The sequence below is a fragment of the Myotis daubentonii genome, chromosome 1, assembly GCF_963259705.1.
Source record: "Myotis daubentonii chromosome 1, mMyoDau2.1, whole genome shotgun sequence".
Lineage (NCBI taxonomy): Eukaryota > Metazoa > Chordata > Mammalia > Chiroptera > Vespertilionidae > Myotis > Myotis daubentonii.
In genome coordinates this window covers 119,718,155-119,738,161 of record NC_081840.1, presented here as the reverse complement: position 1 = coordinate 119,738,161, position 20,007 = coordinate 119,718,155, and the positions used below count along the sequence as shown (strand labels likewise).

Sequence of the window (20,007 nt, the reverse complement as noted above, 5' to 3'; positions counted from 1 at the left end):
AAGAAGATTGAGAAACCAGACAACTAGAGTGTCAGACAAGCTGAGAGAGGAGACTGTTTCAGTAGGAAGGAGTGGACTGTGTTAACTACTGAGAAATATGGTCAAATAAACCAAAAAGTGTCCATTGAATTTGGCAATATGAAAGTTATTGATGACTTTAGTACAGTAGAATGAAGACAGAAAAGCAGGCTGCAACCAGTTGAAGGAGATAGGTGTTGCACTGGAAAACTATTGGCAATTGGTGCCTTTTTCTGTCAACATTATCAAGACTATTGACAACACTTAAATAAGGTCTGTTAATTAGTAATAATGTGTCAGAGTTAATTTTCTAATTTTCATGGTTTATTGTCTTTACATAAAATAATATCCTTGTTTGTAGAATTTACACACTGAAGCATTAGGTGGTGATGAGCTATCATGTCAGCAACTTTACTCTCAAATTTCCAGGGGGCGGGGATGTGTGTTAAACACTACTAACTTTTTTGTAGTTTGAAATTATTTCAAAATAAAAATTATCTTAAAAAAAGAAAGAAAGTAGATACTGGTCAGAGGTTGGTCAGATGTAGAGGCTTGCTGCTATGGTGAGTCAAAGGAGCACATGTAGAATAATTTTCCTTGTAACAGGTGCTGCTTTTCCCATATGTATTGTGAATTAGCTTTATATGTATTAAGTCATTTAATCATTAGGGTTGTTATGAAAACTAAATGAGTTAACACATAAAATGCTTAGTATAGTTCCTGGCACACACATGATGATTAATATAACTCATGGAAGAAAGAAGGATTGTCAAAGTTCCAAGAAAGTGTAAAAACAAAGGAAAACTAATAATAACTACAGAAAGCCCTACATGACTTGCAGTTATTAACCAACTGGAGGCCTAGTGCACGAATTCGTGCACGGGTGGGGTCCCTCGGCCTGGCTGGCAATCGGAGGGGCCAGCTGGGGGGAGGGATTGAGGGAGGTTGGCTGGCAGTGGGATAGGGACCGTGGGAGGTTGACCGGCCACGGGCGGTTGGCTGTGGGAGATCACTGGCCACCAGGGGGCATGCATGAAATTCGTGTAGGAGTAGGCCTTCTTCCGCCCCTCCCCCCCACCCTACCGCCACCCCCTGGCTGCTTGGCACCAGCTTCCCTCTGGCACCTGGGACCTGAGCTTCCCTCGCAGCCCAGGCTTTGTCCAGAAGGTCATCCGGAAGGACGTCCAGTCTAAGTAGCATTTTATGCTTTTGTTATTATAGATTGCTCTGTGCAAGTCCACATACTTTATATTTACCAGTTCATTTAATCTTCACCTCAGTCCATTGTAGATACCTGAAGAAATTAAAGCTTATAAAGAGATAAAATAATAGCCACTTGGCCTGGAGGTCAAACCCTCCCTGGTATTAGCTACAACAGTCAAGGTTTAACTATAAGACTGCGAACAAAGACCACTGGGGGGTGCACCAAGGAAGCATAACAAAATGCGGAGACAAAGAAACAGGACAAAATTGTCAATGGAAGATATAGAGTTCAGAACCACACTTTTAAGGTCTCTCAAGAACTGTTTAGAAGCCGCCGATAAACTTAATGAGATCTACAAGAAAACTAATGAGACCCTCGATGTTATATTGGGGAACCAACTAGAAATTAAGCATACACGGACTGAAATAACGAATATTATACAGACTCCCGACAGCAGACCAGAGGAGCGCAAGAATCAAGTCAATGATTTGAAATGCGAGGAAGCAAAAAACACCCAACCGGGAAAGCAAAATGAAAAAAGAATCCAAAAATGCGAGGATAGTGTAAGGAGCCTCTGGGACAGCTTCAAGCGCACCAACATCAGAATTATAGGGGTGCCAGAAGATGAGAGAGAGCAAGATATTGAAAACCTATTTGAAGAAATAATGACAGAAAACTTCCCCCACCTGGTGAAAGAAATGGACTTACAGGTCCAAGAAGCGCGGAGAACCCCAAACAAAAGGAATCCAAAGAGGACCACACCAAGACACATCATAATTAAAATGCCAAGAGCAAAAGATAAAGAGAGAATCTTAAAAGCAGCAAGAGAAAGTAACTCAGTTACCTACAAGGGAATACCCATACGACTGTCAGCTGATTTCTCAACAGAAACTTTGCAGGCCAGAAGGGAATGGCAAGAAATATTCAAAGTGATGAATACTAAGAACCTACAACCAAGATTACTTTATCCAGCAAAGCTATCATTCAGAACTGAAGGTCAGATAAAGAGCCTCACAGATAAGGAAAAGCTAAAGGAGTTCATCACCACCAAACCAGGATTATATGAAATGCTGAAAGGTATCCTTTAAGAAGAGGAAGAGGAAGAAAAAGGTAAAGATACAAATTATGAACAACAAATATGCATCTATCAACAAGTGAATCTAAGAATCAAGTGAATAAATAATCTGATGAACAGAATGAACTGGTGATTATAATAGAATCAGGGACATAGAAAGGGAATGGACTGACTATTCTTGGGGGGGAAAGGGGTGTGGGAGATTCGGGAAGAGACTGGACAAAAATCATGCACCTATGAATGAGGACAGTGGGTGGGGAGTGAGGGCGGAGGGTGGGGCGGGAACTGGGAGGAGGGGAGTTATGGAGGGGGAAAAAGAGGAACAAATGTAATAATCTGAATAATAAAGATTTAATTAAAAAAAAAAGAAAAAAAAAAGAGATAAAATAAGTACCATGGCCACACATCACTCAGAGTGGAAGTTGCCCAGCCTCAGAAATCCTGTTCTTCTTCATGCATTCTACTGCCTCCTAAGCACAGAGACATTGGAGGAGCTTTATGATTAACTATTAACTGCAGGGTATATTCTGCAGTTACCGGAGAATTTGAAAGTACCATAGAAGTGGGGACAGAATGCCATGACCTGGTTTTGGGCAGTTCCTTTAGTGAAAGAAAAGAAAGGGGAGACTTACAAAATCAGTGGGAACTTGATACTTCTGTTCTTCTGATGTAGAAGGTAAAGGGGAATAACATGTATCATGCATGAAATGAAGGACTGGTCAAAAGTAATTCAGGTCATTTTCATTTGATTTGTTTAGAATTATGTTTTATGTCAACTAACAAAAGATTAGGAGCCAAAGTTATTAAAATTATTAGGAAAGGTAAGAGAACCAGCAAATTTTTAAGATGTCTTATTTTTTTCCAAAGAATTATTATTCATTAGTATATAGTTTCAGGCTTGTCTTTTGAACTAATTCTTATCTATATGCTTTTAAAAAGTTGTAATTAAATCTTTTTTGTTGTTTAGCTCAAAACACATCTGAAAAGAAATGTGACAAGACCAGGGTTATGATCTTCTCTTCATTTCGAGATAGTGTTCAAGAAATTGCAGAAATGCTTTTACGGCATCAGCCAGTTATTAGAGCAATGACTTTTGTTGGCCATGCCTCAGGGAAAAGCATGAAGGGTTTTACCCAGAAAGAGCAACTGGAGGTAATTATTTTTGGAGATGATAAAAATAAAAATAAAATTTATTAGCTTTGCACTTTTTTGTTTTAACTTATGGGTCAGTTATCTACTTCTTATAAAGATAATTTTGTAGTAAATATTTTTAAAGGCAAAAAAATGTATTGTTTTTTGTGTGGTTTTGAAACTTTTTTTTTTTAAGTAATGTAAAGTGTAATAGTTCAGCAGAAAGGCTGGGGGATCATACTACCTGGGTTGGAATCCTGGCTCTTCCACTTATGTTTTCTTTATATGTAAACATACTTCATAGAGTTGTAAACATTCAATGAAATTGTACTGTAGAGCCTTCAATTAATGTTTTATTTTAAGTCATTTTAGTTATTTATTCTAAACAGTTATTTCTTTATTTCTGTTATTTAAAAGCCTTACCATATGCTCTGAGTAAGAAGTCATAAGTTTTCTAAGTGCTGTGATATGTTTTTTGGACTACTGACTTTTATAAAATGTATACTGGTTTTTGCAGATTAGCTATAGGTCATCTGACTGACAATTAAATATGTCTTTAATGTAGAGTCCTCACTGTACACGGAAGAGTCCGTTTAAGTTGTCTGGATCTGGTGGACTCAAACTTTTCCTGAGTTGGAATATAACACCTTTTCCTATCTCATCTGATTATAAGTACTTTAAAGGGTTCAGATATCTAGTGGGTGATTATTACTAATCTTAACATTTATATGTAAATGAAAAATAAAATGGATTTTTGCTTAGGGGATCAGCATTTTGAAATCAATACCCGTAGTACCCAACCTGGTCTCTGGCCAATTTTATTATTATTCAGTGTCATTATTTCTTGAGTTTGTCAGGTACCATAAAAAACCTTATTGATTTTATTGACTTTGTCCTTTATTCACTATGTCAATAGTATTTGTATGTATGCTAGAGTAACCTTTTTATAACTCTTATACATGATTGCTTTCATAATAGCACTTTTGCTCTGAAATAAGCTTTAATGTAAATAGTTGTAATTAAATTATTCATTGATTTAGAAATAGCAATGAAGTCAGAGAGGAAGTGGAGGGGCAGATATTCTTTAGGGCCTTCTAGGGTATTCCCATCTTAATGACATTGGGTTTTACTCAATGAGATGGAAAGAAGCCTTTGGAGGCTTTGGAGCAGAAAACAGTCATTTCCTGATTTGTATTTTAAAATAATCACAGGACTTCTGTCTTGATAAACTATAAGGGGTTAAGGGTGGAAACAGGAAGACAGATTGGAAGACATTACAATAACTGAATCTAAAGATGATGGTGGCTTGTACAGGGGTGGTAGCAGGAAAGATTTTGAGAAATGTTTGGATTCTGGATATATTTTGAAGGTCAAGCTGACTGGATTTAGTTGATAAATTAGAGTGAGATGTGGGATAAAGGAGTGTGAAGGCTGATTCCAAGATTTATGGCCTGAGCAATTAAAATAGGTAAGACTGCAGGACAAGCAGGTTTTGGAGAGAATATCAGGAGCTTGGTTTTTGACAAGTTAAAATAGCTTTGGCATGACTATGAGATTAGTGGTTTTCAGACTGTCAAAACTGGTGGAGGATCAGTTGATTATTTCTTCTCAATAAGTCACAGACAGTCCTAGCTGGTTTGGTTCAATGGATAGAGTGTCAGCCTGTGGACTGGAGGTTTCCAGGTTTGATTCCAGTCAAGGGCACATGTCCAGGTTGCAGGCTCGATCCCCAGTAGGGGGTGTGCAGAAGGCAGCTGATCAATGATTCTCTCTCATAATTGATGTTTCTATTTCTCCCTCTCCCTTCCTCTCTAAAATCAGTAAAAATACATTTAAAAGAAAAAAACTAAGTCACAAATACTTTTTTTTAAAAAAATAAATATGAATTACTTTAAAAGTAAAATTAGAGTTAACAAACAGAATTACTCTGTTGAACTTCTAAACTCTTACTCTTAATTTTTGTACTTCTTATTGGCCAGTAACATACCGTTTGTGAACTGGAACCAGTAATATACAGTTCATAGACTATTGAGAAGCAGTGTTTTAAACATCAACTACTTGATGTTGAATAAACAATTGAATGTATACATCTTGTTGCCTTGATGGCTCAAGAGTTGGGAATCAGCCCTAGCTGGTTTGGCTCAGTGGATAGAGTGTCGGCCTGCTGACTGAAGGGTCCCAAGTTGGCTTCCGGCCAAGGGCACATGCCTGGGTTGTGGGCTTGATCCCCAATAGGGAGCATGCAGAGGGCAACCCATCAATGATTCTCTCATCATTGATGTTTCTGTCTCTCTCTCCCTCTTCCTTCCTCTCTAAAATCAATAAAAAAATATATTTTTTTAAAAAAAGAGTTGGGAATCATCATCATAAAAATTGGACTGGATGATTGAATGAAGATAGAGAAGATGTCCAAAGACTGATCCATGGGGTACTTCATTATTATGAACTAGAGGCCCGGTGCATGACATTGGTGCACTGGGGGTGGGGGGTGGGGGTCCCTCAGCCCAGCCTGTGCCCTCTCTCAGTCCTGGACCTCTTGGCGGATATCCCCGAGGGGTCCTTGGCGCTGTCGTGGAGGTGGGAGAGGCTTCCACCACTGCTGCTGCACTCACCAGCCGTGAGCCGGGCTTCTGGCTGAGTGGTGCTTCCCTGTGGGAGTGCACTGACCACCAGGAGGCAGCTCCTGCATTGAGCGTCTTTCCCTTGGTGGTCAGTTCTCACCATAGCAACTAGTTGTTCTGCTATTCGATTTGCATATTAGCCTTTTATTATTATTTTTTGTAATGTTATTGATTTTTTTTACAGAGAGGAAGGGAGAGGGATAGAGAGTTAGAAACGTCGATGAGAGAGAAACATCGATCAGCTGCCTCCTGCACACTCCCTACTGGGGATGTGCCTGCAACCAAGCTACATGCCCTTGACCAGAATTGAACCTGGGACCCTTGAGTCCACAGACTGATGTTCTATCCACTGAGCCAAACCGGTTAGGGCTAGCCTTTTATTATATAGGACTAGTGGCCCAGTGCACGAAACTTGTGCACATTAAAAGGGGAATTAATTAGAGGAAATATTTTAATATTGCTATTTGCCCTTTCTCTATAATAGAAGTGTCAGAGATGTAAGAAAATTAGTAAAATGTATATGGTAATCTTCCTCCTGTTAGATCTGGGGCGCACCACGGGACCCAGAGTCAAGTCCCCACCCACCCACATGCGCCTCAAAATTGCGCAAGACCCAGACCCGGCCGGCCCCCCTCCATTGGGCTAGATCAGGGGTGGGCAAACTTTTTGACTCGAGGGCCACAATGGGTTCTTAAACTGGACTCAGAAGAAGGAGCTGCGGCCGTGTTTCCTGACGTTGCCATGTTAACACTGCTGCTGGTGAAGGAGCGGAGGGGAGAGCAAGAGAACCCTCCGCTCTTTTGGCTCCGCGGGCTAGATAGAACAGCCGAACGGGCCGGATCCGGCCCGCGGGCTGTAGTTTGCCCACAGCTGGGCTAGATCCAGACCCAGCCGGTCCCACCCTTGTCAAGCCCCGCCAGGGCAGGGGGTGCGGCCTGAGGTGCCCCAGCCCGGGCCGGGGTGGAGGCGTGCCTTGAGGTCCCCTGTCAAGTCCCGCCAGGTGGGGGTCATAGCCTGAGATCCCCTGTCAAGCCCTGCTGGGCGGGGGGTGTGGCCTGAGGTCCCCCATCAAGCCCCGCCGGGAGGGGGTGCAGCCTCAGGTCCCTGGTCAAGCCCTGCCAGGCACGGGGCACAGCCTCAGATCCCCCAGACTGGGGCCGGGGCGGGGGGTGTGGCCTCAGGTCCCCTGGCCTGGTGCCGGGGCGGGGGTGTGTGGCCTGAGGTCCCCCATCAAGTTCCGCCAGGAAGGGGGATGTGGCCTGAGGCCCCCAGTCAAGCCCTGCCAGGCGGGGGGCATGGCCTGAGGTCCCCCGTCAAGCCCTGCTTGTTGGGGGGCATGGCCTGAGGTCTCCTGGCCTGGTGCCAAGGTGGGGGGTGTGGCCTGAGGTCCCCTGGCAAGCTGGGGGGAAGTAATGCAGCCTCAGGTCCCTGCTGATTGCTTGGCAAGGCTCGTTAAGGAAACTTGGCCTCCACTGTGGGTGCAGCCATCTTGTGTTACGGAAACACCTGCCTCTGCTATGGGCGCCACCATCTTTGTGGCAGAGTGACGGTCAATTTGCATATTCCCCCTTTATTATATAGGATTAGAGACTCGATACACAAAATTTGTGCAAGAATAGGCCTTCCCCCCCCCCCACCCCCCGGCTGCTGGCACCAGCTTCCCTCTGGCACCCAGAACCTGGGCTTTCCTTACAGCCCCAGCTTCGTCCTGAAGGTCATCCGGAAGGATGTCGGTCTAATTAGCATACAGCATCACGTGTCTCACTCATTCACTTTTGATTTGACATACGAGTAATTTGAGTTACGAGCTCCGTCACGGAACGAATTAAACTCGTAAGTCAGGGCCCCACTGTATTATGCTTTTATTATAGACTAGAGGCCCGGTGCACAAAAATCTGTGCACTCGGGGGGCGGGAGGGGAGGGTCCCTCAGCCCAGCCTGTGCCCTCTTGCAGTCTGGGACCCCTCGGGAGATAATGACCTGCTGCCTTAGGCCTGATCCCGGGTGGCAGAGGGTAGGCCCAATCCCTAGGTGCAGCCCCTGGTCAGGCTCAGAGCAGGGCCGATTGGGGAGTTGGGGCGCTGCCCCCTGTCATGCACAGAGCAGGGCGGATGGGGAGGTTGCGATGCCACCCTCAGTCACACTCAGGGTAGGGCTGATTGGGGGTTGGGGCACAGCCCCCTGTCACGCTCAAGGCAGGGTCGATGGGGAGGTTGCGGCGCGACCCCCTGTCAGGCACAGAGCAGGGCCAATCGGGATTGGGGCGCTGCCCGCTGTCACTCACAGAGCAGGGCCCATCAGGGGGGTTGGGGCTCTGTACCCTGTCACGTACAAAGCAGGGCCCATCAGGGGGTTGAGGAGCTCCACCCTGTCACTCACAGAATAGGGCCGATAGGGAAGTTGGGGCACTGCCCCCTGTCACACACACAGCAGGGCGGATCAGGAGGTTGGGGCGCCGCACTCTATCACCCACAGAGCAGGGTCGATCAGGGGGTTGGGGCGCCGCCACTGTCACACTCAGGGCAGGGCCGATGGGGAGGTTATGGCTGTACCCCGTCACACACAGAGCAGGGCCCGTGGGAGGGGGGTGTTGGGGTACCGCACCCTGTCACACACAGAGCAGGGCCGATCAGGGGGTTGGGAGCTCCCCCCTATCAGGCACAGAGCAGGGCTGATCAGGGGTTTGGGGCGCCTTCCCCTGTCACGAACAGAGCAGGGCCGATAGGGAGGTTGTGTCCCCACCCCCTGTCACAAAGAGCCGCAGGGCGATCAGGGGGTTTGGGCACTGCCCCCTGTCACGCTGATCCCAGTGCCGGGAGGCCTCGCAGCTCCACTGATCCCAGTGCTGGGAGGCATATTACCCTTTTACTATATAGGATAGAGGCCTGGTGCACAGGTGGGGGCTGGCTGGTTTGCCCTGAAGGGTGTCCTGGATCAGGGTGGGGGTCCCCACTGGGGTGCCTGGCCAGTCTGGGTGAGGGGCTGAGGGCTGTTTTCAGGCTGGCGGGTGACGGAAGCTCCCAACCGCTCCTTTTTTTCTTTTTTTTTTAATTCTGGGCCTGTTGTAGCTCTAGCTCCAGCTCTGAGGCCTCTGCTGCTGAAAGCAGGTATCTGGTTTGTTTGGGTTCTATAATTGAAACACTGTATCAACTCCAGCTCTGATATCCCGGCTGGCTGAAAGCAGGTTCCTGGGGTTTTGTTTAGCTTCTATATTTGTAACAACGTTTCAAACTGCAAACTCAGAGGTCGGCAAGTCAGGCGGGAAACATTGGTTTCCTCCGTCACTGAAGCAAGCAAGCCTCATGTTAGCTTCAAGCTGCCTGGCTGCCGGCCGCCATCTTGGCTGGCAGTTAATTTGCATATCACCCTGATTAGCCAATGGGAAGGGTAGCGGATGTACGGCTTATTACCATGTTTCTCTTTTATTAGATAGGATAATTGCAATGATTATGATTCCCTAGGGAACCAGAATAAGTGGCTAGTGAAATAGAAAGACCAGGAGAATGTGGTATCTGGGGCCAAGTAAGGAGGAGGTGGAGATTACATGTGTAAATGCTGCTAATAGGTCATATAAAATGATAACTGGAAATTGAATTAAGAGATGAGAAGGCAAACCAGCTTGAAAAGAAAAGTTTTAGTGTAATGATGGAGATAACCCAGCATCGAGAAGAGCTGGAGATAGCAACTATACAAGTCTTTCAAGGAATCCTATCTAATAAAAGGGTAATATGCAAATTGACCCTAACAACGGAATGATCGGGAACAACCGGTTGCTATGACGCACACTGACCACCAGGTGGCAGACACTCAATGCAGGAGCTGCCCCCTGGTGGTCAGTGCATTTCCACAGGGGAGCACCTTGCATCCAGAAGCCGACTCATGGCTGGCCAGCGCAGCAGCGGTGGCGGGAGCCTCTTCCACCTCTGAGGCAGTGCTAAGGATGTCTGACAAGCAGCTTAGGCACGCTCCCCATTGGACATCTGCCAAGGGCTCCTGGGGTGCCAGAGGGATGTCTGACTGCCAGCTTAGGCCCAATCCCCTGGGAGCAGGCCTAAGCCAGCAGGTGGACATCCCCCAAGGGGTCCCAGACTGTGAGAGGGCACAGGCTGGGCTGAGGGACTCCCCTACCCCCCTGAGTGCATGAATTTTCGTGCACTGGGCCTCTAGTGTTGCTATAAAGGAGAGCAAAGATGGAAGTGGTTTTCTGTTTATGTTGGGTTATGTAGCAGTACGCTTGTGTGCTGATAGGAATGATCAGTTGAGAAAGAAAAATTGATGATAGAGCAGAGAGAAGAGTATTGCTGGAATGACCTTTGAGTAGATGAGGAAAGGGACAGGATCTGGTACAAAACCCTAGGGATGGACCTCAGTTAAGAACACGGATAGTTTACCCAAAACAACAGGGATGAAGGTAGACATATAGGCACAGGTATTGGGGGATGGGTAGACTTGGCAGTGATACCTTGTGGAAGATCTTTTTTCCTTTTTTAAAAAATTTTAATTGTTTTGTTAATCCTCACCTGAGGTTATTTTTCCATTGATTTTTTTAAAAAATATTTTTTTATTTCAGAGAGGAAGGGAGAGGAAGAGATAGAAACATCAGTGGTGAGAGGGAATTATTGATTGGCTTCCTCCTGCGCATTGGACTGAGCCCACAGCCTAGGCATGTGCCCCTGACCAGAATTGAATCTGGGACCCTTCCGGTCCACAAGCCGATGCTCTATCCATCGAGCCAGACCAACTAGGGCTTTTTATTGATTTTTAAAGTGGAAGGAAGGGGGAGAAACATTGATGTGGGAAAAACACATCAATTGGTTGCATTCTGCAAGCTCCAGGACCAGGGCTGGGATCAAGCCTGCATGCAACCAAGGAACATGGCCCTGCCTAGAATTGAACCCGGGACCCTTCAGTCTGAGGGCTGACATTCTATCCACTGAGCCAAATAAGCTAGGGCTCTTTTTCTTTTTTAAATATGTTTTTATTGATTTTAGAGAGAGGGGAAGGGGGCAGGGAGAGAGAGAAACATCGATCAGCTGCACGCCCCCCCGCTGGGGATCAAACCGGAAACCTGGACATGTGACCTGACCTGGAATCGAACTGGCATTTGGTGCATAGGATGACACCTGACCAACTGAGCCACACTGGTCAGGGCTGGAAGATCTTTTTTTTTTTTTTTTTTAATGTATTTTATTGATTTCAGAGAGGAAGTTTTTGCAGTGTCATCAGCTGAGAGTGAGGATGTGGAGGAAATGTTGAAAGTTTGATGAGAGAGAAAATAGGAAACAGTTATTCAGGGGAATGGGGAGAGTGAATGGATTAGGAAAATATGAAACGATTTTCAGATAACACCAGGGGCCCATTCAAGGTGAGAGATTGAGTTAGTGTGAAATCAGTAAACATGGTTCTTTGTTTTCCTGCAGCCACATTCAACTGCAGGCTACAGGCTCAGACTGTAGAAAGTAAGGCTGTACCCAGTGTTAGAGTTTAGTCAGAGGAATATGGAGTGAGAGAGAAGCAAGGGAGTAGAATTTAAGTTAGGTTAAAGGGTAAGCAGTGAAAAATAATAGGATCAGTAGATTATAAGTCCTGGTGGAAGTTACTTAATTAATTACTATTCCTTTGTCTGATTAATTAAATAATTTCTGATTCCTATTTATTTTTCAGACTCTAGCCAAAGTAATATCAATCCTAGGCATATAAATAAGTTAGTTTATGTGTGTTAACTAAAAATGAAGTTGTTTGATATTATTTATTAATTTATTAACTGGTTATATTATAGAAGACTATTAAAGAGATGTAAAAAATAATTTAACAACACTTATAGTTATATTTTGTGTTATATATTCTGTTACCCCTCACTGGAATAACAGTATAAAAGGTAAGGTATGAATTTGTTGATGTAAGAACGTCCAAACTTGTAGAGAGTTTTTGTTTTTTTGAGCCAAACTGACGACAGTGGCAGGAAGTAAGATTTCAAGTACTTTAGAAGATGACAGTTTCGCAGTTTCTTTTTGACATTAAGGGGGAACACTTAGGACAGCGGTTCTTAACCTGTGGGTCGAGACCCCTTTGGCGGTCGAACAACCCTTTCACAGGGGTCGCCTAAGACCATCCTGCATATCAGATATTTACATTACGATTCATAACAGTAGCAACATTACAGTTATGAAATAGCAATGAAAATAATTTTATGGTTTAGTCACAACATGAGGAACTGTATTTAAAGGGCCAGAAGGTTGAGAACCACTGAGTTAGGAAGATTAAATCAAGGTGGGAGACAATGAGGTAGAGGATTGGATTATAGGATAGTTAAGATTATGTGCTCTCTTGAGGGGTCCAAAAAGAGGCATTTCATAGGTGTGTTAACCTAGATGCACAAAAGCAATGGGCAAGGCTTGCTTAAGGCAAAGTTAACCTGTTACTAAAGAAGTTACAGGCCTGGGCCAGACTGCCTACCCTAACCTGTCCAGTTAGGAATTTATGATCAGATCACCCTGTGAGGTTACTTTCCGTTAAAATTTTTACAGCATGCCTTTTTCATTCACAAATTCTAGGAGTAATAAAACATTCTTATGTTACACAATAGTAATTTAAGTCTAGGCTATGACAATTGGCAGTAATTGCTCTGGACCATTTACCTGTCCTATGCCCCTTTTAGTGATGCTAAAAATAGTATATGGAGTTTTTCAAATTCATGTGTAAATTGTTAGCAAACCCTTTTGGTATCACAACCATTATTAAACCAAAGAAATCAAGATGGCCCTTTGCATTTTACCACAATTTCCTCTGGCTTATATTGCTATTTTGTTACTTCTTTTCCTATTCAGTAGTATCCTGAATGCTAATTTTTATTCTCATCTCGCCATTTATAGGTAAGTGGAAAAAGTTTATTTTGACCTACAATTCTTTTGTTTGCATTTAATTATTCTTAAATCATTTTTATTTTAGGTAGTGAAACAATTTCGGAGTGGTGGTTATAATACATTGGTTTCTACTTGTGTGGGTGAAGAAGGTTTGGATATAGGAGAAGTTGATCTGATAGTATGTTTTGATGCCCAGAAGAGCCCAATCCGTCTTATACAACGAATGGGTAGGACTGGCCGTAAACGTCAAGGCAGGATTGTTGTTATCCTTGCTGAAGGACGAGAAGAACGTGTAAGTAGACTTTTGGAAACATGATTTGTAAATGAAATGTGAGAAATACAGTCTAAATACAAATATCAACCTGTTAAGATTCAAAGTCCAAGCAACCTGTAAGTAATTAGTCGATTTCCCCCTCCCCCTTTGTATTATATTCTGACTATTCTTTATTTCTAATTAAGAGAATTTTCGACTGGATTCAGATTTTTTAATTTTTATCCATATAAATAAACACTTTTACTTTAGTATTAATTCAAACACCTAGATGCAAAAATCAATGTGTTTTACTATCCCCTGTGCTTCTAAGGCCTGTTTTTTTATGTTTATCTTACTAAATGAGCTGAGAATGGTTTTATATTATAAAGAGTTCCTTAAATCAACCAACCAACCAACCAGCCAACCAACCAACCAATCAACAAGAATATGCACCAGAGATAGTATGTGGCCTAAACTATTTGCTATTTGGCTCTTTATGGAGAACTTTGCCGGTGTCTATTCTAAGTGATAAGGGACTTTAGTTACATTTATACTTTGCTGCAATCTTGGGTAACAGGCCTTCCTAAATATGATGCTGTATATAATATTATTTTGTGTGTTTGTTTTTTTAAAAAATTTATTGATTTCAGAGAGGAACGGAGAGGGGGAGGGAGAGAGAGAGAGAGAGAATGAGAGAGAGAATGCGAGAGAATCATTGATTGGCTGCTTCCTGCACAACCCCCACTGGAGATAGAACCCGCAACGTGGGCATGTGCCCGTGATGGGAATCAAACCTGGGACCCTCTATCTACTGAGCCAAGCCAGCTAGGGCTATTTTGTGTTTGTTACACTAAAGTATTAACTAACTTTTGTGACTCAGTGGGGCTATTTTTGTGGCCAGATATATAGTTTCACATTAAAGACTTTTTCATTAATTGTGTTAGTTTTTAAAATTTGATTTTAAATGTTCATGTAACCTTTAAAAATAATCCTGAACCGCTTTTCCCGCCATCTTGGGCCCTGTGGAGGCCTGCTGGGAACAGGATTTCTATAAGGACAAATATGTCTGGAAGGCTGTGGTCCAAGGCCGTTTTGCTGGCTGTAAGCGGGGTCTCTGGCACCAGAGAGAGCACACAGCTCTTCTTAAAATTGAAGGTGTTTATGCTTGAGATGAAACTGAATTCTGTCTAGGCAAGAGATGTGCTTATGTGTACAAAGCAAAGATCAACACAGTGACTCCTGGTGGCAAACCAAACAAAACCAGAGTAATCTGGGGAAAGGCAACTCGTGCTCATGGAAACAGTGGCATGGTTCATGCTAAATTCCGAGGAAACCTTCCTGCTAAGGCCATTGGACACAGAATCTGTGTAATGCTGTATCCCTCAAGGACTTAAACTTACTGAAAATAAATGAAATGGATTTGTTTTCCTGTGTTTTGGTTAAAAAATAAAAATCATCCTGAACCCATTTGACTCTCTGAGCAGCACCATTGCAATTGGCAAGAACAAGCACTTTATGAAAGGCAGCAAAAGGGGACCAAGAAAAAAGTGGTTGATCCACTTTCTAAGAAAGATTGGTATGATGTGAAAGCACCAACTATGTTCAGTATAAGAAATATTGGAGCCGAAACTGGTTTGGCTCAGTGGATAGAGCGTCGGCCTGCGGACTGAAAGGTCCCAGGTTCGATTCCAGTCAAGGGCATGTACCTTGGTTGCGGGCACATCCCCAGTAGGAGATGTGCAGGAGGCAGCTGATTGATGTTTCTCTCTCATCGATGTTTCTAACTCTCTATCTCTCTCCCTTCCTCTCTGTAAAAAATCAATAAAATATATTTAAAAAAATCTTAAAAAAAAAAAACACGAAAAAAAGAAATATTGGAGCCTGGCCGGTGTGGCTCAGTGGTTGAGTGTTGACCTATGAATCAGGAGGTCACAGTTCGATTCCCGATCAGGGCACATGCCCAGGTTTCGGGCTCCATCCCCAGTTATCAAATTCAAGACCATAGACATTCTGCTCTCTAAGTACTTAAGTGGATCAATGTGGAGCGTGCAGGAGGCAGCTGATCAATGATTCTCTCATCATTGATGTTTCTATCTCTCCCTTTCCCTTCCTCTCTGAAATCAATAAAAACATATTTTAAAAAAAGAAATATTGGAAACACACTAGTCACAAGAACTCAAGGAACCAAAATCATATCTGATGGTCTCAAGAGTCATGTTTTGAAGTGAGCCTAGCTAATTTGCAGAATGATGAAGTTGCATTTAGAAAATTCAAGCTAATAACTGAGGATGTTCAGTGAAAAAATGCTGACTAATTTCCATGGCATAGGTCTTACATGTGATAAAATATGCTCCATGCTAAGAAAATGGTAGACCACGACTGAAGCTCACATTGATGTCAGGAGTACCAATGATTATTTGCTTCGTCTTTTCTGTGTTTATTTAAAAAAATGCAACAATCAGATTCAGAAGGCATTATGCTCAGCATCAATAGGTCTGTCAAATCCAGAAGAAGATGGAAATCATGACCTGAGAGGTGCAGACAAATGACTTGAGAGAAGTGGTCAATAAACTGATTCCAGATCGCATTGGAAAAAACATAGGAAAGGCTGCCAATCTATGTATCTGCTCCATGATGTCTTTGCTAATAAAGTCAAAATGCTGGAGAAGCCCAAGTTTAAGTTGGGAAAACCCATGGAGTTTCCTGGTGAAGGTAGCAGTTCTGAAAAAGCTACTGGGGATATGAGCCCCCAGTCCAAGAATTTGTTTAAAATTCAGACATTTAATAACAAATAAAAATCCTATTTGTGATTTACAAAAAAAAGCATCCTGGCCCTAGCTGGTTTGCTCAGTGGATAGAGCGTCAGCCTGAGGACTGTAGGGTCCTGGGTTTGATTCCGGTCAAGGGAACATGCCCAGGTTGTGGGCTCCATCTCCAGTGGAGGGCGTGCAGGAGACAGCCGATTAATGGTTTGCTCTCATCATTGATGTTTCTATCTCTCCCTCTCCTTTCCTCTCTGAAATCAATAAAAAAAAAAGACTTTTTTTTTTTTAAAAAGCATTTTGTATAATGAGCTTTCTCCCAAAATTTTTCATGTGTCTAAGGCATATTCTTGTATAGGATTTGGTTGATCTATGAAATGATCCCAATAAATGATATGTCTTGCAGCTTATACAATGAGTAGAATGAATTTGTATTATCAATGAGTGGAATTGGATTTTAGCTAATTGTATTACCTCAGGCAAATCATTTAACTAATACCTGAATAGAAAGGTTTTTTAATGTGTAAAATGGTCATAATGATCCATATTTAATGAGCACCTACTCTGTGCAGTATTCTGAGAGCTTCAGATGCATTATCTTATTTAAGGGGAATAATGGTTTTCTTGTTGTATACAAGTAAAGAAAATTGAAGTGCAGAGAGATGAAGAAGCTGAAATAAAGGAATCATATTTTTTAAAAATGGCCCTGGCCAGTTCCCTCAGTGGTTAGAATGTTGGCCTATGGACTGATGGGTTGCTGGTTGGATTCCTGGTCAAGTCAAGGGACCCGGTTGCAGGTTCCCTAGCCCTAGTAGGGGCACATGTGTGAGGCAACCAATCAATGTTTCTCTCTCAATGTCGATGTTTCTCTTTCTCTCCGCCCCCCCCCCCCCCCCCCCGCCCCCGACTCCTTCCCTTCCACTTTCTCTGGAAATAAATAGAAAAAAAATATCCTCAGTGAGGATAAAAAACACATTTTTTTAAAAGCACTTTACACTTACATATAAATATGAGCCTTATTCAGAAACAGCAAGATACTAAATAAAAGATAAATTTCCTTTGTGCAATATAGTACTAAGGTAGGATTTATAATATAGTTTTGATATGATTTTCATCAAGAGTTAATTGAACAGGTTTCAAATTCAAGACAACAGATATTCTATTCTCTAAGTATTTAAGTAGATCAGAGTTTTATTGCTTAGAATAAACCCAAATAATATAGTAATTGCTTCTTATGGCTGATTATTGTAGAAATAATGCAATTTGATGTTTATTTTTTTTTTCAGACTTATAATCAAAGTCAGTCCAACAAAAGAAGTATTTATAAAGCTATTTCAGGTAACAGGCAGGTCCTTCATTTTTATCAAGCAAGTCCACGAATGGTTCCTGATGGAATCAACCCAGAATTACATAAAATGTTCATCACACATGGTGTCTATGAACCAGAGAAGCCTTCTCGGAACTTGCAGCGAAAGTCGTCTATTTTTTCCTATAGGAATGGTAAATAAAAAATTCTGCATTTTAAATATACATAGTTTTCCTGTTGTTAGTTAGCAGATTATATATTCACTAGAGTCCCAGTGCATGAAATTCGTGCACAGGGGTAGGGGGGGATCCCTCAGCCCGGCCTGTGCCCTCTTGCAATCCAAGACCCCTCCAGGGATGTCCGGCTGCTGGTTTAGGCCCGATCCCTACAGTTGGACATCCGGCAGTTGGACATCCCTCTCACAATCTGGGATCCCTCTCGCAACCCCGGACCGCTCACCCCTAACCACTCACCTGCTTGCTCACCCCTAACCGTTGCCTGTACAGTGTGCTTCATAGTGACCAGTCATTCCGGTTGTTCCGCCATAATGGTCACTTAGGCTTTTATATATATATAGATATATTTTTTATTTGAGAAATTCAACATACATTCTAGGATGTTAAGGGTTTTCTCTTTGAAAAGGATGTGTGGTAAAGGGAAAGAGGCATTGGCAGTACAGAGTAATTGAAAATCAGTATTGGGAAAATTAAAAATATGGTACGGACCCAGATAATCCTCTTTACAGAGTGTAGAAAAGAAAGAAAACAGTTTTATTTTGAATGAGCATTAAACCAGCTACAATATGCATTGTAGGCCAAACATCAAAATTAATAGAAAGATAGAAAGAAATTCTATGCTAATTCATTCCCTGAGACACTTAAAATCCTTTACATACACATTCTCAAGACAGTAACATGTCCTCATATAAGAGGAGAGCACTGCCTGGCCAGTCTGGCTCAGTGGTTGAGCATGGACCCATCAACCAAGAAGTCACCAGATGGATTCTGTCAGGGCACATGCCCCAGTTGTGGGCTCAATCCCCAGTAGGGGGCATGCAAGAGATGTTTTTATCTCTCTATCCCTCTTCCTTCCTTCCCAAAAACATATCTTTTAAAAAAGAGGAGAGCACTATTTGCTATACATTCTTTCATACTTCATCCCAAATTCATCTGGTAATCGAGGTAGCCATTTGTGTTGCTAGTTGGCTTCATACAAAGAAATAATACAACTTATCTTTATGACAAGCAGATGGTGACAACTCAGAGAAAGGTGCCTAAGCTAAACTCCTTTGCTAACTGGGAGACAGGGACAATGTCTTTCTTTTTTATTTTTAAATATTTTTTATTGATTTTTTACAGAGAGGAAGGGAGAGGGATAGAGAGTTAGAAACATCGATGGGAGAGAAACATCGATCAGCTGCCTCCTGCACACTCCCCACTGGGGATGTGCCGGCAACCAAGGCACATGCCCTCAACCGGAATCGAACCTGGGGCCCCTGAGTACGCAGGCTGATGCTTCATCCACTGAGCCAAACCGGCCAGGGCAACAATGTCTTTCTTGATATTTACATTTCAAAGAGACAGCTCCAAGACCCTTAAGAAAAACATCTCTGGTCCTGGCCCCTGTGGTTCAGTTGGTTGGGTATCATCGTGGCACTGAAGAGTTGCCAGTTGCTCCATTGAGCAGGAGGCAGCTGATCTATGTTTCTCTCCCTCTCACTTCCTCTCTTAATAAATAAATAAATAAATGAATAAAATCAATAGAAATATTTTTAAAAAGAAAAAGATAAACATTTCTGGTTGAAAAGCTGGCTAGAGGCTTCTTAGCCTTTACAAAGATTCGCATATACACCAAAGGGTTGCAGAAATGATTTGCAAACATTAGGTGTCTCTGGAATTGCTCTAAAAAAGGGAGAGAGTGGTTTTTTCCCTTTCTGTGAAGGAGAAAGTATTTTTTTTTCTTTTTAAAATTGTGGTGAAGTTAGACCAAGTTATTAGTGATACTGAGTCAGTGAGAAACATGCTTTGGTTGGTCTCAGGGAGCATAGTTAGTAATGAAAGTGTGGCTAGCCTAAAAACTGCAGAGATTTTGGTGATATCAAGAAAATACCTTGAAGTATTAGCACTATGAAAAAATGAGAAACTAAAATGGTTCTTTTGAATTTTAGTCTTTAAAGAGGCTTTTAAGGAATCATAAAAACATGTAATTTTAAAATTTGGAAGGAACCTTGGGGGTTAGTCATCTGTTCCAATTACATGTCAAAGTAGGAGTGCTTCCTGTTAATAAATATTCAGCCTCAACTTGAATATCTGTGTCAAAGGAAATGGTATTTCAATCCTTACCCGAGGGCATTTTTTCCATTGATTTATTATTTTTTTAGAGAGAGTGGAAGTGAGGTGTGGTGGGAGAGAGAGAAAAACATTGATGTGAGAGACACATCAATTGGCTGCCTCCTGCACTCACCACACACTTGACCAGGGCCAGGGATGGAGCCTGTAACCAAGTTACGTGTCCTTGATTGGCAGTGGAACCCTCAGCCTTTTAGTCCTTGGTCCAATGCTCTACTAACTGAACCAAACCGGCTAGGGCAGTTTTTTTGTCTGTTTGTTTTAATGATGGTTCATTCCATTGTTGAACAGCCCTATATAGAAGAAAGTTCCTTATGTTGAAAAATCTGTCTTTGCATCTTGTTCACATTGATTTAGTTTTGTCTTCTAGATACAAAGAATACTTAGGATCCTTGGTTTACCGATGTAGCAATTGTTTATGTATTT

At 42.6% G+C, this 20,007-nt stretch overlaps 1 protein-coding gene and 2 pseudogenes across 1 annotated transcript in view; all 3 read left to right on the top strand.

Moving 5' to 3' along the window:
- FANCM (FA complementation group M) overlaps positions 1–20,007 on the top strand; it is a 92,052-nt gene that overhangs the window by 33,908 nt on the left and 38,137 nt on the right. The window contains exons 9-11 of the mRNA XM_059659093.1: positions 3,265–3,449; positions 12,998–13,204; positions 17,214–17,427. Coding sequence (XP_059515076.1) covers positions 3,265–3,449; positions 12,998–13,204; positions 17,214–17,427 — 606 coding nt within the window. The remainder of the gene's footprint in view (positions 1–3,264; positions 3,450–12,997; positions 13,205–17,213; positions 17,428–20,007) is intronic.
- On the top strand, positions 13,988–14,761 carry LOC132226540 (large ribosomal subunit protein eL33-like; annotated as a pseudogene).
- LOC132228255 (small ribosomal subunit protein eS1-like) lies at positions 14,641–16,102 on the top strand (annotated as a pseudogene).